General features: G+C 43.3%; 1 protein-coding gene and 1 long non-coding RNA gene across 3 annotated transcripts in view; one reads left to right on the top strand and one right to left on the bottom strand.

The window, feature by feature from the left end:
* Positions 1-5,551, bottom strand: part of LOC148220230 (guanine nucleotide-binding protein G(q) subunit alpha) — a 250,727-nt gene extending 245,176 nt beyond the window's left edge. The window contains exon 1 of one of the 2 annotated variants that reach the window (XM_088155628.1): positions 4,887-5,551. In XM_088155628.1, the coding sequence (XP_088011754.1) occupies positions 4,887-5,022 (136 nt within the window). In that variant the 5' untranslated portion in view covers positions 5,023-5,551. Of the gene's footprint in view, positions 1-4,509; positions 4,529-4,886 lie in introns of those variants that run through there. The other variant, XM_088155629.1, reaches the window with a different exon arrangement.
* LOC148220229 (uncharacterized) lies at positions 4,492-10,405 on the top strand. The gene is made up of 2 exons (XR_015799072.1): positions 4,492-5,027; positions 5,538-10,405. It is a non-coding gene; the product is annotated as an uncharacterized LOC148220229 (long non-coding RNA).
* The last annotated feature ends 14,809 nt before the right edge of the window (positions 10,406-25,214 follow it).

Below are 25,214 nucleotides of genomic sequence, written 5' to 3'. Positions count from 1 at the left end.
TACCAATTTAGTTTCAACATACATCAACAAGATATATATTATTTGCTTGTTTTCTACTCATAAATACATACTGTTGTAATTACCTAAACTTGTTTGCAAGTGTCCTGGGGTACAATGCAAAAATGTATATTCTATCAAGATCTGTTGAAATGTGGGAGGGGTGGTGATCCTTATCTCTGTGGGAGATATTGTCTCCTAATGTGCCATCTGATAAAATCAGGGGGATGATCATCGTTATCTTTTCACAACCCATCCTTCCTCCAGAAGATATATTCTGTTAATGGGCCATTAAGTCCTATTGTGTGACTGATAAGATTACATCATCCCATTGGGAGATGCTCCTGCCAGGGGGAGGAGCCAAGCATTTCCTAGCTAGGTAAAAAAACTGTGGTTTGGGACGCAAAGCAGCCCTTTCCACTGGATCCCAGAGGGAAGTCGGACCTTTTCCACATCATCGCTGGACCTTCGGAGGAAAACTGCGCTTTCTACAGGAGCACTGCTTCAACGGAACCACATCTGTCATCCAGGAGGACTGCAGCCACCATTTATACGGACTGCTACCAACACCCTGACTGACAGGGTGTCAGGTTGTATTCTGACTCTGTTGGTGTTTTTTCTTTTGTATTATTGCATGTATTTTATTTTTTCTCTTTTTTTCCTATTAAATTGTATTACTGACTTGGAGTCTCTCACTAGTTTTGCTTTCAAACCAATACAGCAAGTGTTCAGTGCAAGTATAAGTATGGATCAATACAAGATAATAAAAGGTTGCAATGCTCTTTCAAAATAATTACATTTTCTGCTTTAATGAAGAGCAAAGAAAATATTCAGTTAGGATATGCTAATCAATACCAGCATTTTTAAATTGTGCACAAAAAATCCTGAAATGTGTAATATCAGTTTATCTACTTATAGAAGTAGATGAGACTGTCTATTTGCATACATATTTCAGATTACAGCAGGAAGACTGATTGTTGGCTTGATGGGCCCACTTCCTCTTCAAGGTTTTTGAAGTCTAAGTTTGCTAATTTACGGAGTTCTGTACAGAAATCTTTCATTCAGCTACCACAGGTATACAAATAAAACCCTACAACATATATATATCCTACAGGTTTGGATAAAAAAACAAAGTCTTCCACTTAAGACTAGTTGCGATTCATGCTAAATTCAAATGGTTTACCTCCCATCTATTTTCTTTGGTAACATACAGATAATGAAAAGATACTCATATTTGACACCTTGCTTCACTGATTCATCTCCAATACCTAATTTTGCCAAAGCTTATAGATATTGCTGATTATTTTCTTAGATACTACTGAAGATAAAATAATGCATAACACAAGTACATACAGTGTACAGGCATATTATGTCCAGTAGTGAAGGTTTATGGCTACAAACTAATATTTAAGCCTAAATATTGCTTTCTGAGACCAGGTAAAACTTCCAGTGATGACACTCAAAAATATATACATAGAAAGTTAGATCACATGCCTCTTGCTACTTAACAATAAATTCACACATACATGCTTAAAATACAAGCATGCAAAATACTGTACATTGTTTCGTGCATACCAGTATAAAACACTAAAAACACATGACTTTTTCTGTACTATAGCAATGTATGTATTTACAACAGGAAACAACAAATAAATGTTAACAACTTTATGCTCTGGACAACAATCATAAGGTTTTACAAAATGTGCAGTAGTAATGGAATACAGAAGAATTTGAAAAATACAGGAGATAAAACCCAAATTCAGTGGAAGACTGAATTTGCTCCAAAGTACATTAAACATTGCAACCAACTTGTGCTGGCTGAACTATTTTTAGTGCATATGCTAGAGCTCTCACTTTTTAGAATTACAATACTAAGAGAGAGTTTGCTTAATTTTTTACAGTAGATTAGAACAGGACAGTGATGTTCAATGCAGTACCTAAAAGTGTTATTTTAATGTTTCATCATGGAGAGAGTTTATTTTTAACTAATAATTTTAAATAATCTTACCATGCAAAAAAATTTCCAGAAATTACTTTCAACATTTTAAACTCTGATCCAATGAAAAGTAAAAACATATCATTAATACACAACAAAGGTGCACACAGCATGTGTGTCACACAGTAACCAACAGTTAGGAGGGAAATATTTCACTTTGCAAGGAAGCACTATAATTTCTACAATTTAGGGAGAGGGAAAAAAATCCTGCATTCTGACCCAGAATTTTTTCTTTATATTTGCTACATGTGTGCATTTGTATGTATGTCTAATTTTTAAACAAGAACAAAAAATATGGCATAGACATGCTCATTTGTTCCTTAAACCTTCTGATTTAATACCTTTTACTTTGCACTTGCAACAAGTTCAAAAAGCACATGTGGTCAGTTAACACAGCTCAGCTTAAGCTGTGTTCTCACCTTATGATCAAAATGATATACCTTTTGTCCCATGGTCAAAAGCCTTTAACCCATTTAGGCTTCTAAATCCAACAACACTTTTCAATGTGGGACTGAGAAGTTGGCAGTTTAAAAAAAAGTTTGCCTTACATTTACATAAAGTTAAGCACTACTGCTACTTTAAGTTTTGATGGCTAAAGATACATAATGGGATAGTAAAGGTCAAGTCAATTTAAAAAATGGATGACAAACAACTTCAGACATTTCCCAGTTTCCTCATTTTAATTATTATTTTCCTATTTTTAAAATGTTTTTGTCCATCCTAACCATATGAATTACCCAAACAAATAACACAAGCTTAAGAACTGAACAAATTACTAGGCTGGAGAAGCAATAAGAGTGACTGAAAGTACTGTCAGATACCTAAAAGAAATACAGTAATTAAAACAAATTTTTAGAAAATTTGAGTTTTGATTTGTTTGGGGTTTTTTAATAACATGAAACTTGAATCTCTATCCAACCCCGTGACTTCGACAGTGGTTTACTGCTATACTGCATTTTACAATATTAACTGTTTAACATACTCAAACACTTTCAATCAAATATGTGACTGCAGCTGACAAAGTACAACACGAAAAATGTCTACACAAGAACAATTTCTATACTGATTTCTACTCAAATACAGATATGCTATTAAGTATGAAGCAGAACATTTACCTCGGTTTCATGTACATCATGCTTACATGTTCAGAAGCACAGTTTATACAGATACTGATATATGAAGAAAACATTCATACAAGCAATCAGTGTGTTTTCTTCAAAGCTTTCTAAGTGATGGCTTCTTATCTATTTGCTCTGAAAACACTTTATTTCATTTGATCTAAAAGTAATGCCACAATTAGGCCCTAATCTACCATTACCGTACACTTACCATTACCAGTGGGTGGATCTTATAAAACAATACCAGATCTGCACTACTGACTGTGGAATCAAATCTCTGAATTCCTTCTCTGCGTGATATATGTCGGTATCATTCAGTAAGTTTCATACATTTTTAAAAACTTGGGAGAAACCTCTAGCATTACTGTAAGAAAACCAGGAAATGCAGCAACAATTTTGACCCGAGTAACAAGTCAAACATCAACTGCCTCTCCTGTAGCAAATGCATATAGTTAAGTAATTATACTCGAGCATCCATATAATTTTTAAAATGCAAGCTATCTGTCCTCTATTTTATCTTGGTTTTGGATCTTGAAAGAGCCACGGCACATACTTCCATCAACCCAAAATTAGGCTGAAATGAGACAGAATGTTATTACTGGTAGCATTGTATCTGTCTCCACTACTCCTTTTTCCACATCAGTTAAGGATGCCAATACCTTTCTCCATATACAGAAGACAAACTGCATTATTTAAAGTAGAAAATAACACAATCATAAGCAAGCATTAAAATAAATTAGTTCCTTTCAAATCACTTTAATTTAAAGGCAGTTTATTCCCCAAATAATTACTTTCATGTACCTGACCCAAGACTAAAGTCTTTGGCATAAACACCCCACATCCACTTGGAACATTCCCATTTACCCAAATACTGATGCAGACATATTTCAAGGCCTGCTAGTCTACAACAGAAGCTGTATTACCACAAGAACTACACAGTGTAGTAGAGCACCTCAGATACAGACAAATCTCTTTTAATTCAAAAAGCTTATTTTGACACAAGCCAAATTCCTATTAAACAAACATTGCCTTTGCACACTTGTGGCTCCAAAATAACAACCTGTTTTAATTAAAGATAAATGATATGATAGATTTTATTTCTTGGAACAGTGGGTGGATTACAAAGGTCTTAAAGATTCTACTATCCACCAGTATACTTTAAGGTTACTTTTCACCTTCATGGGTGCATCTTGGTCTTTATGATTTCTTTCTCCTTTTGCTTTAAAAGTCAGTCTACAATCTGGGCATAAGCTCCTTATCCCATTTTGCATCGTTGAATAAAAACCACAATAAAAACATGCAACTGGTGACTCAGCAACCTAAGACTCAGAGAACAATGCACCAGAAATCTGCAAAGCAACCCCCCTGCAAGTTCTTTCATTTAATCTGCTTCCTTACCATCACTCTCCTATACCCATCATCGCCGATATGCCCCCAACACCCCCTCCACTGACCAGCCATCCTTTCCCTCTCCATATTGGAAGGACGGGTTCCCCACCATATCGAACCCACCCACAGGAACCACGGTTATTTACACAACTACAAGCGCCTCGGTGAATCCTGCATACGAGCACGCACAAAACGCGGTGGCAGAGGAACTGCCACCATCGCCACGACCGCCCCGCAGTAAAGGTGGCAGGCGCCTGGGAGAAACCGAACCGACCACGCCATGTAATGCACTAGGGAGCCAGCCGGACAGAGTCTGGGGCGGCGATGTCTGAGCTGCACCCCCAGCGGCGCTTAAGGCGTGTGTGCTGAAGGCGGCCCACACTCACCCAGCAGCAGCAGCTTCAGTTCCCGACGGGCGTCCCGCTTGTCCCGGCGCAGCTGCCGCTCGATCTCGTCGTTGATCCGCCGGGCTTCCTTGGCTTCCTCGCTCAGGCAGCACGCCATCATGGACTCCAAAGTCATTCTTCGTAAGTGGTTCAGACACAACCCTCACCCTAAAAACGCGCGCGCACACACACCCCACCAGAGCACCAGTCCCGGAGGACACAGACGCTCTCTGCCCGGAAGTCTCTACCCGGGCACTGTAGGGCAAATGCAGCGAGCTGCCTCGATGCCACACAGATAAGGAAAAAGCGGGCCCCTAGCAGCACAAATCCCCCCGTCCCCTGCCTCAAATAGTCGCCGCTTCCAACTCTTCCTCTAAATTATGCACCAAGCAACATGAAAACATCTACCACTGCAGCCGTGGCGGCAGCAGTGCTTTCTCCGCGAGCCAAGATGCTCAGCACAAACACCCCTCTCCTTCTTTCCCTCACTACTACTTCTGCCTCTGCTACCGCGGCCACCACCCCAGTGTCCCTCGCAAACTATACCCCCGCCGCCCTCCGAAATAACCACCCCCCACGGAAATGCTAATATCCGTTAATCCCTCCCCTCCTCCTCAATTACGCTTCCCTGTCGCTCTTTCTGTCCTAAAGCGAGAGTTCGGCTCCTCCGAAAGTGGGCAAGGCCGCCACCGCCGCCCGGCAATTTCAGCGTGCGCCCAGCGGGAGAACTTCCTTACGGTGAACCTTTTTTCCAGGCACAGTCGCTCGCCCCTCTCGCGAGAAGAACTGCTGCTGAAGAGCTGTCGCGGTTCCTTCCTGCCCTGGCAGTAAGGAAGAGAGGGGGGACGAATAAAAAGGGCTCCACCAGAGAGCAAGGGAAGGCAGGTGGAGACTAGGGCATGCACACTGTGAGGCCAGTTCGACGGACTTTTCAATGGCTTCTCTGCGGGCGTGGTGAGGTAGAAATATGGCGGACTGCCTCTGTCTCTGCCTTTCCACTCTTCCCCTGCGCCGCTGCGCGATGGGAATAAGCGTCTGGAGGAGCCAGGGACTCCCGGGATGCAGCTCCCGACCATGCGCTTTTTTTTTTTTTTGCTTTTGCTACCTTTGGTTTTAGTCGATAAATGCACATTTTTATTTTACCCTTGCATTCTCTTCCTAGAAGAGATGCCTTTGGTTCATAGGGAAAGTAGGGAAATGTAATAATTTATACGAGGGGAGAAGTATCTTCTCCACCTTCAGATGGCAATTAAAATGAGAGAGATAAAAATATACTAGACACTAGTAACTATTTTATTCCAGTAATCCTGAAAATGCTTGAATACTTCTGTCATATGCAGAAGAAATAAAAGATGTTTACAACAGATAAAAACAGTAGTATACTTCCCTTGTTTGTGAGAACCTAATATTCTATAATTTCAAGGCATCAATATATTGCATTTTATATCCTGTTGTTGCAACCTTTATTCAACCAATGCTTTTAGCTACCATCCTTTTTCACAAACCCAGACCAGCTTGTCTTCAATTCCAGTACTAGAAAGCCTGTCTTTAACATAGCCTTTAGTAGCTCCCAGAGTGATAGCACACAATTTGATGGACATATTAAGTTCTAGTTTTTGTAGATTTGTAAAATATTTCGAAATTCCCACAGCTGTCCTACTTTTCCCACCTCCACATTAAATAAATAGCTGGGAATGCTGAAAAATCTCCCAGGAAAGTAATAATAATCTATTAGGTAGTTAGAGGGGCGCATCACTCTCCATCTTTTAGTTTCATATGCAATGTCCTCTCCAGCACCTGTTGGCATCTGTTTTGATCATGTGCTGTCTTACAACTGTGCATATATGTTGTCAATATGAATTAAGTAGACTCCACCATAAGGCATAAGACTAAGAGGAAATTTAAAAATGAAAATGTAATAGTCAATAAAATAATACAGTTCTCAGTTTTTAGAGAATGAAAATGTTTTTCGTTACTTACAAAATGTGTGATTTTTGTTTAGATCTATATCAGTTTTCTATGTATAATGTATAAAAGCATTTAAGAAATTTTAAAATATTTTATAAGTATGTTAATTCAAGTAAATTAATATGTGAATTTTATTCTAAACTCTGTAATCTCACTATTAATCAATAATGATACTTCAGTAAAAGCATCTTCTTAATTTACCTGATATGGATTTTAAAATTAATATGTATGTAGGTATATGTATGTATTTATCTATCTTATGGTCCCAGATTAATGTATTAATATAAAATTTGGAGATAAGAATGTCAGGAAAATTAATCCACAAACACCAGAGGTTTGTGTCCAAAAAGGAAACAGAGGAGTCCAATAACTTTACTTGAATAAAGGGAGAGGTAATGGGGCATTCCCATGGGGTGTCTCAAAATTTTTAGAGGATGCAGCCTCCTTTTTATCCTAATTTCCCAGCCACATTTCCCTCTCTTTCTCCCTTGGCTGAGGTACTTGAGAGGTACAGACTTCCCAAAATGCCTCATACCCGCTTCTAATGTATACCCCCCGTTTTTCTTTTTCCTTGTGTCTCTGTTCTTTTTCTCTAAATCCAGAGATTTAGCACAGTCTTGAGTGAGTAACAGTCTGTGTCAATTAGAGGAATTCCTATGGGATTTATGGTTCCCCCCATTGCTTCTTTCACCTCTCCATATCTGGCCTTATCTATCATCAGGCCTTAAGTTTGTTTGTAAAGACACCTTCTCATTCCTTTCAATCCTTCCTCTTATTTTCTCAATAATTGTCTTTACAAACGTTTGTTATCATTGACTTAACTTTATGTTCCTGGGTCCTTTTTGGTTTTGCAATTATTTGCAGTGACATCAATTTCTGTCCTTTTGTAGCCATTTCTGGATCTGGAGGCATGGCTATTACCTACATCCCCTTGATCACATGTTGAATAAGTTGCACTAAGCAAGGGATCATCCATGGTAAAAAGATGAAAATTGCTACAGCACATTAGAGGAAAAAAAAACATTTGTTTAACCCATAGTCCACCAAGTAACCACAAAAACATGTCCCATTCCCATCTTTTTCATGTTTGGATCGGTACATGACCTAACTTTTTTATTCCCTTTGTTTTTTGTTTCACTACTTTTCCATTGTCATCTATTTGCAAACAGCAATTTGAGTAATTTAATTTTTCACACACTCCTCCTTCTTTCTAACTGATTTCCCTGAACTTGTGGTAGCAAAAAGAACAACAGTCTAATATATCCTGTATAACATATTCCTGACCAGTTTGGAGGTAACTTGCTATAGGCATGTTGGCCATCCATGGCTTGTCATTAGATTGCCCTGGCCTTTTGCAGATCCAACAATTGCTAAGGTTAAAGGTCGTTGCTACTTCTTCTCTTAAGACTAAAAAATTATTCTCTCACTTTTGGCCCAAACTTAACTGACAATGTAAAGGTAAGATTATTAAGAAAAACATTCTAAAGGTGTAATCTAATTTCTTAATCAAATTCTCACATTGTGTTCCCCACCACCTGTGGCGAGTGAAGGCACAGAAGCAACTTAAAGAAAACAATGATAGCAAGGATTAGCCCCCTCCCCCCCCCCAGTGACTGGAGATCCGAAAGGAGGGATGCCCATACAGACTATTTCAGCAGACAGTCTGTGGGTAGGCACACGGGGTTTCCCCCGATGTCAACACACTGGCTGCTGCTCTGGTCCACTCCTACAGAGTGTCAGTCATGGCCTCTCGTCCTTCTCTTCCAGTTGAGATGTCCTAATCTCTGGGGCTTCAGAGACCTTGACCCGGGTGTGATGGGTCCACCAGTGTTCAGCTGTCTTGACTGCTGTTTCTGTGGTCAGTAACACTTGGAAAGGTCCACGCCACTTCATCACCAGTGGTGTTTCTTTCCACTCCTTAACTAGGACCCAGTCTCCTGGTTGGATGTTATGAAAAGCAAAGTCCAAAGGCAGCGTCTGTGCTAACTGGGCTTCCTGTCAGAGATTTCACAAGACACAGTATTCTGGCCACATACTGGTTTAAATATACATCTTCACCTCCCTGCTGCAATGAAAATTAGCAGGGTAAGAATCCCAAACAATTCAAAGGGGAACAATTTAATATTCCCTCGGGTTTGGCTCTTATTCTTTCCAAAGCTAATGGCAAAAGCCGTACTCATGGCATTTTAGTTTCTGCCACGAGCTTCAAAGAGTGTTTCTTTATTCTTTCATTCATCTTTTCTACTTGACCTGAATTTTTAGGGTTCCAGGGGGTATGAAGGTCCCACTAAATTCTCAAAGCAAATATAATCCCTTGAAGGATCCCCTTGTAAAATGAGTTCCCCTGTTCAAGTTCACTGCCTTCACAACTCCATTTGTTAACTGATCAAATAGTTGCTGAAGCCACTAAAAACTCTTCTGGCCACACTGCCAGCCAGCATACCACTACTAGAAGATATCTAAGCATTCTTGTCCAGGGCATCTCAGCAAAATACACCCTAGAAAGGACATCCCTGGAAAGGATGTATAGCCCAAGATCATTTCCCTGCTTTGCCATCTCCTTTGTAGTCTGGCTATTAATGTGGGAGCTAAGACAGAGAGTACTGTGTATTTAATTAGCATAAGCAGTTTGATAACCAAGATGCCTTGGCAAGAACAAACAGAGCAAGAAGATTGGATCGAGACTTGGGACAGGGAAGAAGATTGAATCAAGTAGAAATGTTGCAAAATGTATAAGTTTGTCTGTGTGATATTTAACCCAATCAATGTAGTAAAAAATTACTAGCCTTCCTAGAATGGTATATAAGCATATGTAGCTCACAATAAATTTGGATTCTGATCACCAGTCAGTAGTGCCCATCTCTCTCACAATCATCGATAATTAACTTTAGCTAGGCACCCCTTAGTAGCTCATTTAGCTAAAACAAAAAAGACCCACAGCAACATACATTATGAGGAAGGCTTCTGCCAGTCCTCCAGAGCCCCAATGGCTCCCTTCATAGAGTTATTTTAATAATTGTAAGGCCAGAGATTTTGGTATCTATTGTTTACCACTCTTTGTAAACCAATTATCCCATTCTTTCCTCTGCCCCACTCTTTTTAATTATCTCAAGCTGCTCTGGTGGAAAAGACAGCACCAGCACCACCACTTCCCCCCTCACCCCGGCAGCGACAGAGCCACAGGGAGCAAAGGGCAGATCCCAGAGACCTCTGGCAGAAGTGCTGCTTTCTGAACATCTCCATTGACCAGTTGATTACTGTGAAAAATAGAGCTCACTCTTTAAAATTTTTAAAAATTTAATAAGGGATAAAAGGGACAATAGCCAGCGCTGGTGTGCCTAGCAAACTGCCAGAAGCACCCCGTTAGCTTACAACAATTTTCTTCTATACTTTTTCCATTACATTGGTTAAATGCATATTCATGAGGATTATACATATTCAAACATTCCAGTGGGTTTACATGTTCTGAGTATTCTTTTACTTAGTTTTAACCTTTGACTTGTCTGCATGCCATCCTGTAGATTAAATCAATATATTTTATTTCTTCTCAAGACTCCATTCTGTTGTTTTGACACTTCCTGATAACCAGAGAGTCAGTAGTAAATTTTTCTCTTGGTTTCCTGGTTAGTGTCACTGTGTTGGAGGTTGAATTAAGCCCTTTTCTTTCAGTGGAATTTTCTCCCATTGTTATGCTAAGTAATTGTGGCTACACCTTAAAACGACAGATAATGTTCTCTCGTAGGGGGGTGGCTGGAGGGGTAGGGGGGGGAACCGGAAAAGGAAAGGTGGGACGGGGGGGGGGGGGGGGGGGGGTCGGGAGCTGGGCTCTCTCTCTCGCTTGGCTCGTGGAGTGGGAAGACAACCTGGGCTCTGCTCTGGCATCTTCCCCTGCCATCCCAGCACTGAGATCCACGCTCCCTGCCTTTGGACATCGCTCTGCTGCTCTCCTAGCTCACCCTACTACCTCCAGACACTCTGCTGAGCACCACGACCGACACAGTGAGGGGGGAGTCACTTTCCCCATCCCCTCTCACCCCTGGGCCGCGGCCGCCATCACCCAGCCCTCTTCAACTGCGCGGGACCTGCCCTGCCCCCACAGCACCGGTAACAGCACAGGGAGACGGCCTGCGGCCAGAAGGGACTGGAGCGGAGCTAGACTGTTTCTGTTGCCAATTTTTATAGCTGTTGTTGTTTTTCTGCTTTGTTAGATACCAGTAAAGAACTGTTATTCTTATCCCCATATCTCCTGCCTGAAGGTGTCTGAATTGGACCTAAAATAATTAAAAGGGAGGGGGGTTGCACTCTGCATCGCAGAAAAGGGGCTCCTGCCTTTCCTTAGACCATACCTGTCTTTCAAACCGAGACACACTGTTATAATTCAGATAAGATGGTCCCCAAATACATTGAATCAACATTGCTATTCACACCATTATCTGAGTTAATTCCATAAATAAAGGTATTTAACAGTACATATTCTGTATTTTAATAGTATGCGAAAGTCTAAGCTATGATATATTTATCACACTACTATTTATATAAGCATTACTGTGTATACAAAAATGGACAGATTATATTATATCGAAAAGCAGTTAAAAGAGATTACAAATTGTACTATATTAGAATCTTTGTGATCAATAATAACTTGCAAAAGCCAATACATGAATGTGAAAGTCAACTATATTGTCATTTATAACAATTGCTTATTGTCTTTTCTGAGTACTTTGCCTGATGTCCCTTGACAGCTCTTATCTCAACCTCTTTTGGTAAATCCACCACCTCTAACAAGCGAGTAATTAAGCTCTCATGAGCTAACATTTTTCCCCTGCAGGTTAATAAACCTCTTTCTTCCCATAGTTTCCCAAATGCATGTATCACCCCATATGCATATTTAGAATCAGTAAAAATATTCACTATCTTGTCCTGGTATAATTCCCAGGCTCTCACAAGCCCATACAGTTTCGCTGTTTGAACTGACTACGTGGGTGGTACCCTCCCTTCTTCTTTTAATTCCCTTTCATTAGTCGTAGCATCTCCTGTAAATTTCTTCCCTTTTATCACCCTTGAAGATCCATGGATAAACATATTTTCTCCCTATGGCCAGGGAGTGTCTTGTAAATCTTCCCTAGCCCGGGTCTAGAGATCTATCACTTGAATGCAGTCATGGGTTTCTTCCAGGCCCCCCTCTCCAGGGCCATTCAGACAAGAGACTGGGTTAAACCCTTCCCCATTTTTCATTTCTAAATCTTCCTGTTCCATTAAACAAGAGTCATACTGTAATAACCGAGCGCTGGTCATCCACTTAGAGACTCTTTCAGTTAACAAAGCCTTAACTTCATGTGAAACTTTACCAATCAGATATCTTCTCGTTGTCAGTTTTTGGGCCTCATTTACCATCAAAGCCGTGGCTGCACAGTTTGCAGACAATGAGGCCAACCTCTGGCCACTCGGTCTAACAGCTTAGAAAAATAAGCAAGAGACCTTCATGTTCCTCCGTGCTCTTGTACTAAAATTCCTTTAGCACGGCCCTGTTTAACATCCACATATAACTCAAATTCCTTTTCTGAGTCCGGAAGAGCTAAGACTGGGGCATTAATCAATTTATCTTTTAATTTTCTAAATCTTTGCTTTCCTTCTGGAGTCCATACCACAACATTAGGTCTGTCTTGGGTTAAAAAGTCATATAAAGGTCTGGCCAAAACAGAAAAATCTTCTATCTATGCTCTGCAGTACCCCACCAACCCTAAAAACTGTCCTAACTCCTTTGATTGGGTTAATGGTATTTGTAATATTAGGCTCTATATCTAGTTTTCTCTATTTCCCTGGGTCTGCCCACACTTTGGGTTTATTTCAGCATAAGCCTTCTCAGACATTTTACACAGTTACCACAGTTTTAGCCTCTGTATCATTTTTCACAATACTGATTTGAAGTCCCACTTTAGCCATCAAATCCCTTCCCAGTAAATTACAATCATAAGTAGGAACAAACAGGAATTCATGCATTTCAGACTTATCCCCCACATCTACTAACAGCAGTTGAATAAAAGGCACCCGCTCATCCTTTCCACTCACCTCTTAAATAATCAATGATCTTTTTGACAATTTTCTCCCTATAGGGATAAAATTCAAAGTGGATCAAGAGATCTCTGTGTCTACCAGGAAACACACCTCCTCTCGATCTGGGCCCACCTTAAAAGTTAGCAAGGGCTCCAGTGTAGTGCGTCCCTGGTACAATGGGAGCGACTGACACCCCTAACAGTCCATCTCCATTATCCTCTGGACTTCCTCCTCCTGAGGCTCCAGCTGTCTCTGTGGATATTCCTGCATCCAGTATCCCTCTGCCCTGAAGATAGCACACTGATTCCATCCCGACCGATTTGGTTTGGCTCTCCCCTGCTGAGGAGGGAATGCTTCTGCCACTTCCTTGTGGCCAACCCCATCCCTTCTATCCTGGGGGACCCCTTGGGTCCTGCAGTTTATCCCTCTAAGGCCGTAAAAACTCTGCCATCACCTTTGCCTTTGCATTTACATTTTCCTCATCCGTTCTTACATACATTTGCTGTATCTTTCTAACCAGTTCATCCAGGGCCTTATTCTGTCCTTCCTCTAGTCCCCCCCGCTACTGCCTATGGGTACTCATTTTCCCATAGTTCAAAACCATTCATTTCTCCAGTGAACCAAACAAAATCCTTAAAAGAAAATTCTAATCCTTCCAAGTACAATCTGCGTTTCCCAGATAGGTCTTCTTTGTGCTCACTCTCTTTATCACACACTGTATACCAGTTCTGGTCTCTATCCTGCCACAGTGTCCAAATGCAACTCTTCCTCCAGGTGCTCCCAGCAGGCATGGCTGACAGCACCACAGGCAGCCTCATGGGGGCCGGTGGCCACTACAGTCCCTGCCTGGGGATGGCAGGGTCAGGCATTGCCTGGTGCTGAGCCCTAGCTGCCCCACAGCCCTCATGGGCCCCCAGCCCGTGCTCGTGGTCCCGCACCTCTGCGTCCAGTCCTGCCTCAATCATATCTCTCTACATTCCACTTCAACTAATCTTTTCTCAACATATCAACACTATTTGTCCATCTTCTGTTGTCGAGACTCCTTCTTGACTCTCCCTTATTGCTCTCCCTGGGCATAGATTGTCAAGACCCCTTCTCGACTTTCACTTATTGCCCCCTTTGGGCATCTATGTCCTTAATTACTTCTGGGAGAATGTGTAAACCAACTTCACATTGTTCCAAGGGATTATTCGTAGATATTTTGGGATCGTCATCCCTTCTGCTGGGGCCCCTTCCTGGCTTTACCTTTGCAACCCTCCATGGGTGCCCTCCCAGGTTTGCTTCCTGAAGATCCCATTTTACTCATCGATAAGATTTTCAGTGGTCCTTTCCTTGTGGACTCTTCATCAACCTCCCTGACCCACCACTCGTCTGTCTCCTGGACAGTCTTGGGAACCCAATCAATCTTCTGGTGTCAGCCAGCACCAAGGGGAGCTGATCACTGAAACTGAGTGAGGTGTGCCTCCATCTCTGCTCGCTGCCCGCCGCCCCTGGAAGGTGGAAATATCGTGGACAAGAGCCCCCAAATTGTCAGGAAAATTAAGCCACAAATGCGAGGCTTGACAGACATGGACGCCGCTTATGCCAACAAAGTAAAGCCCATTTATTACACCAGTTTAACAGTATTTATAGGTCACTATGTTTGTACAAAATTTTCCACTCCGACCCCTTTATCCCAATCCCCTTTAGAAACACAGTCTTCTGATTGCCCCTCTTATGCTAGTAATGTCCTTGTTATCTCTTTTGCCAGCAAAGTCCTTGTTGCATCTTCCTTCATCAAAGTGGTCAGCGTCAGAGGGTGAGAGTGACCAGACATGATGCCTTCACTTCTGTTCTTGCCTTGAATTTATGTCTCCCATGGCTTCCACTGTACCAGGGCCAGAGGGTCGGTGGCACTGCCTGATTCAGCTTCTATAGCTGTCTGATCTTCCACATACAAATACCAGAGGTTTATGTCCAAAAAGGAGACAGAGGAGTCCAGTAACTTTACTTGAATAAAGGGAGAGACCATGGGGCATTTCCCCATGGGTGTCTCAAATTGTTAGAGGACGTACCCTCTTTTTTATCCTAATTCCCTGGCTGTATTTCTCTCTTTCCCCATTGGCTGAGGTTTTTGAGAGGTACAGACTTCCCAAAATGCCTAATACCTAAGATCCCCTTCTAATGTATATCCCCTCTCATTTTTCTTTTTCCTTGCGTCTCTGTTCTTTTTCTCTAAATTCAGAGATGTGGCAGCGTCTTGAGTGAGTAACAGTCTGTGTCAATTAGTGGAATTCCTATGGGATTTATGGTTCCCCCCATTGCTTCTTTCACCTCTCCATATCTGGCCTTATCTACCATCAGGCCCATAGTTTGTTTATAAAGAGACCTTCACATTGCTTTCAATTCCTCTTTTGAGAAGAGATCTATTAAGTAAATTGGAGGCTCAAATTATATTTAAGGATGGAAAAGAACAATTATTGGAACCTGAGACTGTCTTGGGGTGATTTTGCGATGATACTCTATTCCTGATTGTCTGCTTTATGCCCAGAAATGGTTGCTGAACTTTAAGCTGGGTTTTGGGGAGGGGCGCGAGCCCTGGGCACTCTTGCATGGACTTTGTTCAAAGCCTCAGTCCCAGGCATGCTTGGTTCAGTGCGGACAGGGGTTATTTTGTTGCTTAGCTAGCTTGGATTTTTAGTTAGCTTAGGCAAGAAGTTTCTTTTTCTCCTTTCCCTGGCCTTGAAGAGACTGCAGCAGCAATCCTTCAGCGGCTTTTGTTTTTTCTTGAACTCTTCAGCTTGGTTTTGGTCCGAGATCAAACAATCGACAGGAGATGGTCGGCCAGGACCTGTGGGAGTCAACAAGAGAAAGGACACCAAAATCCACCACCTTCATCTGCTCTGAGGCAGAGACCAGTGCCAGAGGTTCAACAGGTTCCTATCTGTTTTGCCTGAGATGCTGCATGAACTTTTTTGCCCTTCCCTGAGAAAAAAAAACAGTTCAATTTTGTTCTCCCTTGCCACGTGGCCAACCGGTTTGTTTCTTCCCCTGGTATTTTGGTGGGGTTTTTTTGTTTGTTTTGTTCTTCGGGGGGGGGGGGGGAGGTAAGCTTCTGACAGTTTAATATCTAACATTTGTTCTTTTTTTTCCCCCCCATGATGTGCAGGCATTTTGTTAATAAACAGTTGGGATTTTTTCACTTTCACCCACTGGTATTAATTTTCTCATTGCTAGAAAGGAAGTGCTGAAGCTCTTTTCTTTAGCAGAAACACTCATTCCAGAGAGTTTTCTCCTAAATTCATCTCTAAACCGAGACAGAGACTAAGGCTATAGAGACCAGAACTTTTATGTTACAGGGTACACAGAAACCAGAGAATTCTGGAGGAATACCGGAAACCATAGAAAATGTTGTGACATCCTTGGTGTTGGGGGTTGGGTCTCTCAGTGGAATTTTCCCTATTGTAATGTTGAGAGGTTTGCGGGCTACACCCTGGCTGGTGATGGGGGCGGGGGGGGGGGGGGGGAGAAGAGGAGGAACACCACGAGATCAGGGGGGCAGCTGTGCTCTCTCGCTCATCTGGCTCGGAGAAGGACGGTCGCTAGAAACTCCGCTCTGCCATCCCGACGCAAGGGGAACTGCCTTCCTTGGATGTGGAATCCCGCAATCTCCCTGCTCGGACGCTCTCTCCTGCATCTCCTGCCGACTTCAGACATCTTTTTGGAACATCGGGATCCTTGAGCAGCATCTCCCCTCCGCCCTTCCCATCTGGGACACAGACACCATTCACCGCAGCGCCCCTCCAGACAGGTGGGATCACCACATCTCCTCCCTGCTCACCGAGAGCTGGCAGGCTCCACTGCACCACAGAGGAAAGGTGTCCACAACCGGGAGAACTGTTCACTGGGTTTTCTGCTCTGTTGCTGTTGATCTCGCAGTTATTGTTGTGGTGTTTTGTTTCCCTTTGTGACAATTGATAAAAGATTCGTGTTAATCACAATAGCATTGGGATTTGCATAAACCAGAATACTAAGCTCTAAAGTGAAGCATGGACACTAGATAAAGGAAATTATATGATTAAATAATTCTGTTTAAAATCACCTTGTTATGTTATATTATGTTGTATTATGTTACATTACATTATGTTATGTTTTTTTAAACAAGTTGTATCGGCTGCCAGCTTGCAAAATCGAACTTCCAAAAAAAAAAACCCTTCCTGCCTTTGTCTGATCAATGCTGCCTATCTCAAGGACCAGACTTCCAGGACTTCTCTGGTGGTCATCTACAAGGACCAGATGGCTATCTGTGACTGATTATCACCCAAAGGCTTTGTGAATTTGTGTAAGGATGTTTATTCAACCACCACTGCTTACCTAGCAAAATTATAACAGCAAAAAGAAAAAAAAAAACCCAAAAGTATTGAGAACCCACAGTATAAGAAGAGGCTGCAAACCAAGGTTCGGTGGAGCGTGAAGTGGGCGGTGACCCCTCGCGTTCCCCAGCGCGCTGCTTGCTCTTTCTATATCAAATAAAGCAATCCAAAATTTTACTGAATATCGAGACTTTTGTCTCTCATTTATAACACCTTGTTACTTATATATATATATCAGTAAAGAACTGTTATTCTGTCACAGTGCAAGCTGGCTTGTACTGGGCAGTTAATCTGGCCACAGATGGGAGAAGTGGCCTGGCTTAATAGACAGGCCCCCAGAGAACAGAGATAGGACAGAATTGGAGACAGACAAGGATGTGATCCAATGAGTTCCAGCCCAAGCTGCAGAGAGCAATTGGTTAGAGAGCTGAGCAGTCTGAACTTTGAACCAATCACAGGCGCTTACCCGGGAACATTAAAAAGGGTATTTAAGATGAAGTCGGAGGGAATAAAGAAGCTTTTTGTCACATGGACCACAGAGTGCAGTGTCTTCTGTCTCAGGCACTGCGCCAGTCGCAGTAACATTATTCCTACCCCCCATATCTTTGCCTGAGAGCCCCTTAATTTCAAAATCATAGTGAAGGGAGGGGGGTTTATACTCTCCTTTTCAAAAAGAGGCCCCTGTCTCTTTTAGCAAATACCTGTCTTTCAAACCAAGACACTTGGTTTGGGCCAGGGGAGCTCCAGGACATTCCTGATGAGCTCAGCCTGTGTTACACTAAAACCTGGATCAAAACTGGTAAGGCAGAAACAACATCCTTTAAAATTAGAAGCTAGAAGGGAAATTGAGAGCCTAATAGGAAATTTCAGGGAATCTGGATTATTGATATAATGTGAATCAGAATACAACACTCATACTTTGCCAGTTAAAAAGCCTGGGACAGACAGGTTCAGGTTAGTACCAAATCTATGAGTGATCAATCAAATAGTTCAGGATATCCACCCTGTTGTAGCCAATCCCTATGCCCTGTTAACACTCCTTACAGAATATCACCAATGCTTTACAGTAATAGATTCGCCTTCTTTTGCATACCTCTCTATAAACAAAGTCAGAGCATTTTTGCCTTTGAATTGGAAAATCCCCAAACTGGTCAGAAGACTGCTTACCTGGACTTAAATAGTCCAACGATGTTTGGGAATCAACTGACAAAAGAATTAGAGACCTGAAAGAAAGAGAACCCCGAAGGGTTGGTCCTACAGTATGATGACATCTTACTAGCAATTGGAACTAATGAAAGTGCATGGAATTGACTATCAGTCTTCTAAATTTCCCAGGCCAAAGAGGCTACAAAGTACCCTGGGAAAAAGCTCAAATCACGAGGCAGCAAGTTACCTACCTTGGGTTTAAAATAATTCCAGGCCAGCGGAAATTTGGAACAGACCAAAAAGAAGCCATCTGCCAGGTACCCCAACCTGTGACTGCCCGACATTTAAGAGCATTCTTGGGCATGGCTGGGTGGTGTAGATTGTGGGTCTCGAATTATGGACTTTTAATTGAACCACTGTATGAGCTTTTAAAGGAGGCCCCAGAAAGACGTTTAATTTAAACTCCTGAAAGTGAACATGGGTTTCGTAACTTAAATATAGCCCTGATATCTGCACCTGCCTTAGGACTTCCAGACTTAACAAAACTCTTTGAGCTTTTTGTGCGCAAACTACAGCATCTCACCCTTGGAGTTCTGCCTCAGAAGGTAGGAGACTTCAAGAGGTCTGTGGGGTACTTTCCAAAACAACTTGACAACGTCAACCAGGGATGGCCCAGATACCTGTGAGCTGTAGTAGCAACTGTTGTCCTCATCCAAGAGGCCAGGAAATTGACTTTGAGACAAAAGATAGTAGTGTGCACTTCACACTATGTAACCACTGTATTAGGCCAAAAAGGGGGGCATTGGCTTTCCCTGAGCCATATGCTGAAATATCAGATTGTTCTAATGGAGGAAGATGTGGAGTTGAAAGTAACCACAGCAGTAAATCCAGCCCAATTCCTGAACACCCCAATGCAAGGGGAAGAGCAGCTAACCCATGATTGCTTACAGACAATTGAGCAAGTTTATGCAAGCCGACCAGACCTACAAGATGCATCAATTGAAGATCCAGAGACAGTTTTTCACAGATGGAAGTAGCTTTATGCAAGATGGAAGATGAAAAGACAGCTATGCCATAGTCACCTCAACTGAGGTAATAGAAGCTGCACCGCTGCCTGTGGACACCTCAGCACAAAGGCCAGAACTCAGCACTACAAAGAGCTCTGCATTTGGCAGCAGGAAAAAGAGTAAACATATGGACTGACTTGAAATATGCTTTTAGCATTGTTCATGCCCATGGAGCCATATGGAAAGAAAGAGGTCTATTAACAGCACAGGGATCTCTGATTAAATATAAACAAGAAATACCGTCCCTCCTCGATGCTATCCAACTGCACAAAGAAGTGGCTGTACTACACTGCAAAGTACACCAACGTGGGGATTCCCAAATTCATGTAGGAAATAGACTTGCGGATAAAGCTGCATGAGATGTTGCATAACAAGGCATCCTACTGTTAATACCTGAGAAAACTATTTCACTTCCAGAAGTTAGCCCTGGATATAGCCAAGCAGATTTAAAATTAACTACTTATCTAAAAGCCCAGAATAAAGAGGATGGATAGCTAGTAACTCCTAATAACCACCACAGCTAATGTTAGAAATTTTAAAGTAAAAATACCAGCACTACCTACTGGGGAATCAATGCTATGGTGACAAGTCTACGGACTCAGATAGTGTCTGTATGACAAAAATTGTCAAGTCTGTGACACAAACGCCCAATATGTCTTAAAAATAATCCTTTGAATTTAAAGACTGCCTCCAGGGATCATTAAGAATGGAAACACTGCCTGAGATTACTAGCAAATTGATTTTTCTATTACCATATCCACAAAGATAAAGGTATCTCCTAGTCTTAGTAGATACCTGTTCTGGGCAGCCAGAAGCTTTCCTCCGCTGTACCAACAAGGCTACGGAAGTCACCAAGGTACTCCTCAAAGAGATCATACTCAGGTTTGGAGTGCCTTCAGGGATGTTATCTGATAGGGGATCCCATTTTATATCTGAAGTAGTAAACAGTTTGGTGCAAGCTGGGATTTACCTATTCCATGGAGACCATAATCTAGTGGAAGGATCGAGCAAATGAATCAAATTTAAAGAGAGAAATTAGCAAAATGTGCCAGTAAACTTGTTTGAAATGGCCACAGGTATTACCATTAGCTTTGTTATGAATTAGGGTGCAATCCTGAACTAACCTGAAGGTGAGTCTATATGAGTTGATGTTTGGGAGATTGTATTCTGTTACAACTTTCCCTGAATCTGAGAACCAAATTGGGAAACAGGAAATTGAACAGTATTTAATTTCATTGAGACAATCTTTGAATGAATGTCTTGGTTTGAAAGACAGGTATAGCCTAAGGAAAGGCGAGAACCCCTTTCCTGAGATGCAGAGTGCAACCCCCTCCCTTTTAATTATTTTAGTTTCAAATCAGAGGCCTTCAGGCAGGAGATGTGGGCATAAGGATAACAGTTCTTTACTGATATCCAACAAGGCAGAAAACAACAACAGCTATAAAAATTGACAACAAAACAGAACAGTATAACTCAGTTCCAGTCCCTTTTGGCCACAGGCCGTCTCCCTGCGCTCAGTTACCGGTGCTGTGGGGGCAGGGCAGGTCCTGCGCAGTTGAAGAGGGCTGGAGTGATGGCGGCAACAGCCCGGGGGAAGGGGGATGGGGGAGCGACTCCCCCCTCACTGTGTCGGTCGTGGTGCTCGGAAGAGTGTCCGGAGGTAGTAGGGTGAGGTCGGAGAGCAGCAGAGTGATGTCCAACGGCAGGGAGCGTGGATCTCAGTGCTGGGATGGCAGGGGCGATGCCAGATCCGAGCACGGGGCGTCCTTTCCCTCCACAAGCCAAGCGAGAGAGTCCCAGCCTGCTCCAGGCCCCCATCCCACCTTTCCTTTTCTGGTCTCCCCCCCCTCCCCCTCCACCCACCCCCCTGCGAGAGAACATTATCTTATTGTTTTAAGGTGTAGCCACAACTACTTAGCATAACAATGGGAGAAATTCCACAGAAAGAAAAGGGAGCAATTCAACCCCCAACAACCTGATTTTCCCATGCCTCTACCTGGCTAGAGGCAGGGCCCCTCTAGCCTAGGTTATCATTCCCTCCCTGGGCATACATTCTAGAGGTTACTTCAAGGGGATAAGACATATCATCTTCCTTTCTGTTATACTTGGCAGCTTAGTCATGGGAGGCTGAGACTACCTTCATGTAGTAATTATGTCGAGACAGACTGGACTGGCATCATCGCCAGTCTTTTATTAAAAACTTTTCATGCCTTCTTTCTGTGGACTTCTTTCAGGCAACTCTGACTCCTTTCCTCATAGGCACCTCCATACAGCACTGACTCCTTTCCTCAGTTGCTTCACACAGTACTGACTCCTTTTCTTATAGGCAGCTCCACACAGCACCGACTCTTCTCCTCTCTGCAAGTTTCCTTCTTCCTTCTGCATGACTGGCTAAACCCAAACCTGTCCCTTAACCCAGCCGCCTAGCCCCGTCTGTCCCTCACACAGCATCTTCTTACCTTATCTGTCCCTTGTAGGACCGCATGTCCCTTACCTCCTCACAGCACAGCCAGCAGACTCCATCCCAAACTGCAGCAAACCTTGGTACACCAACTGACAACTAGCTAGCCTACTCTTTTATAACACCCATCCTCATTGGGCAGGCAAGGCTGTCTCCACTTCTTAGTAGTCAGTACAGCTGTAATTCATTGGGAAAGATTGCCTTCTGCACTATCCTTACAAACTATTCTCCCATACCTTCATTTTAGCAGGACTCCTTTGGTTAGTGTTTTCCTCCTTGACACACCCATGATGCCAGGACAGAAGTGGGTTTTCCGTCCCACCTTCTCATGTCTTCCCCATGGTCACACACAAAGAACCACAGCTCAGCTCATGGGGTGTAACCCCTCTCCCTAGCTAGGGAACATCAGGCTCTTACACTGGGGCCTGTAACTCGCACTGGTGTCACACTGTTCTTCCTCACCTCCTCTTGCACCTTGTCGAGGTCATTATCGTACTGTCCATCCCTTCCAAAGAGTACATCTAGTCCTGCCACTTGTCTCAGGTGTTGGACCCTTTCCTAAGTGGTCTTCCAGGGCATTCTATGATGGTGCTCCTGCATTTTCTCTGTGAACAAACCTCTCTCTTACACTCATTAGAAGCTGCTCCCAGAGAGGAAGGGGCCCTGGCTCCCTCACAAACACTCAGTCAATGCCCTCATCCTGGGTCAAAGATCCCAAATGCCTTGCTTTGCCACTATCCAGTTGCACGCCTGGACCCATAAGGTCCCAAATCCAAAGTAACCAGGTTGAATACGTGTCGTGCCCCTGTCGTACAATGTCTTTTTACAGATTACAGACTGTCATACTACAGGGACTCGGTGATGATTTCAGGCTCTGGCTCCCCCACTGGTTGTGAGGGCCCTGGTACCTCATAATCATTTATTGGGCATACTGTTTTGGTCTTATACTTCTTCCTCTGCACAGGGGCGACTGCTGCTCTCTGTGGCTACCCTTGTGGTTTAGCTGGCACCAATATGGTTGTAATGTCTGTGGGTTCCACTGCTGCACCATCAGACTCTCCCTCTGTGAGGCAGGGAGAGGATTTCCCACCAGCTGGAGAAGTGTATTCCCTCAGTGTCTGGCATATCACCTCCAATACCCCCATCCAATACGGGTGGTTCACTTTGGAGCTGGGCTGTGGGGCAGCATCAGGCTGCAGGGCAGCATCAGGCTCTGGGGCAGCATCCCTAGTCTTTGGGGTAGATGTCAGGGTGGTTACCTAAGGCAATCTCACCTTATCTCTGTATGCTAAATAGAATAGGCCTATCAGCAACACCAGCCACTCTATGATATTGTTATCATTTAGAGAAGATTTGAACCCTTTGAAAGCTGGTGGGGTAGGCCCAAAGAAATGGGTGAAAGGTTGGGAGAAAACTTCCCCCAGTATTAATTCCTCACAGTAGGTACCATTATTAATGAAACCCCAAAAACATAACTTAGTGTGTGATAGCCATGTATCAATGTGCCCACATTCTAGAGCAAGTTAAAAATCCATTAATTCCTCACCTTATTGACACATTGTGCAAACTGGATAACAGCCATAGCAGCCTTAGTCATAGGACCCATGTTTAGATAAGAAACTGCAATTAGGAAAAACATAGCCACAAACATGTGCCAACTGAACCATGGTAGGCTAGACCACATGGTGCCACTTAGCAAGGTTTCTATATTCAGCACACAAAAAATAGGTTACCCAGGAACTGTTATTCCTTTTCCACCCTTTTCTCTTGATACCTTCAAGCCCCACAATGGGTGCCAAGATCTGTCTTGATTTGAGAGACAGGTGTCTGCCAATGAAGGTGGGAACCTCCCTTGGAATGGAAAATATTGACCCTTTTCCCTCTAAATATTATAACTTTGAAATGAAGGGGCTTTCAGGCAAAGATATCGGAAAAGGAATGACAGTTATTTACTAGAATATATATGCATAACAAGGCAAACCAACAACAACGGCAGCAAAAACAATGGCAGCAACAACAGACAAAACTAGAAACCCAGCAAGAGCCTTCTCTGAGCTTTTAAGTACTTTCCCCTTCGGTGTAGTTACGGTCACAGCCAGCAGGGGCGCTGTGTGCGCCGGGCCGGTGCAATGATTCTGCTGCGGCTGCAGGGGGCGCCGTGGAAGGAGCGCAGGTGTGTCTCTCATGCGGTTAATGGCAGGCAGTTCTGCGGAAGAGAAAGAGAGATTCCTTTACAACTTCACAGGGGCAGCCTGTCTCCAGGCCTCCTCAGATGTCGAAATGGGCTGTAGCAGGAAACCTTGAAGCAGCAGCTGGAATGGCAGAGGCGGGCATATGGCAGGAGAAACAGTAATGGGCTGGACTCTGCAGTACCAGCGATAGCAGCAGCTCGACCGTTCCCTCTGATCCCAAGAGCAAGAGGCAGAAGCTGAGCCCAGCCCCTGACCCTCCAGTCAAAATCTCGCAGTATCTCTGCCCTTCCAAAAGAAAGTCCCTCAGCTATGAGAGTGCAGTTGCACCCTTCTCCCACCTTAGACACTTTTTTTTGTCTCTTAAGTATCAGTCGTTATTGTCTCTTAGTAACAAATGGGAAAAATTCCCTGAGAGGAAGAAAAAAAAATTAAGAAATCCTAACTTCTAAAACTTCTTAAGGCCTTGGCTCATCCTGGACCTTGTTCCCAGGTGGGACTTCTGTCTCTTGGCCACTCAGAAACTGGGTTAGGCAAAACTGGAGCTGCCTCCAGTGTGCCATAAATGACAGACACTGTAGGGCTGAGGTATATGGGGGGCAGGGCACTACCTCACCAGGCCAAGGTCTGACCCACCCCCTACCAAACATTTCAAGCTCCCAAGATATCTCGAAACAGATTACCTTTTCAAGTCTCTGATAGTTGTCATTTGAGTAAAGGATCTCTATCATGGCCAGTTCTTGCAAGCATTGGATTCCTTGCTCCATGGTCTTCCAAGGGCCTTGCTGCAGCTGGAGGTCTACTTGGAAAAGGCATCTCTTCTTCAGACTTGCTAAGAGTCACAGAATCACAAAATCATTTAATTTGGTGATAATAAGCCCTTAAAACACCTTTTCCCCCAGCTCCTCCCTCCTTCCCACCAACAGCGCAGAGAGACAGGGCATGGGGGTTTTGGTCAGTTCATCACTGAGATTTTCTTCAGTTGCTCTGAGAGAGGAGTCATTCCCCTGTGAGGGCGTGGGGACCCTTCCCACAGGAGACAGTTCTGCGTGAACTTCTCCGGTGTGGGTCCACTCTCACGAGCAGCAGCC

Source organism: Sturnus vulgaris, chromosome W (genome assembly GCF_052056855.1).
Source record: "Sturnus vulgaris isolate bStuVul1 chromosome W, bStuVul1.hap1, whole genome shotgun sequence".
NCBI lineage: Eukaryota > Metazoa > Chordata > Aves > Passeriformes > Sturnidae > Sturnus > Sturnus vulgaris.
This window is presented reverse-complemented; position numbering and strand designations above follow the sequence as displayed.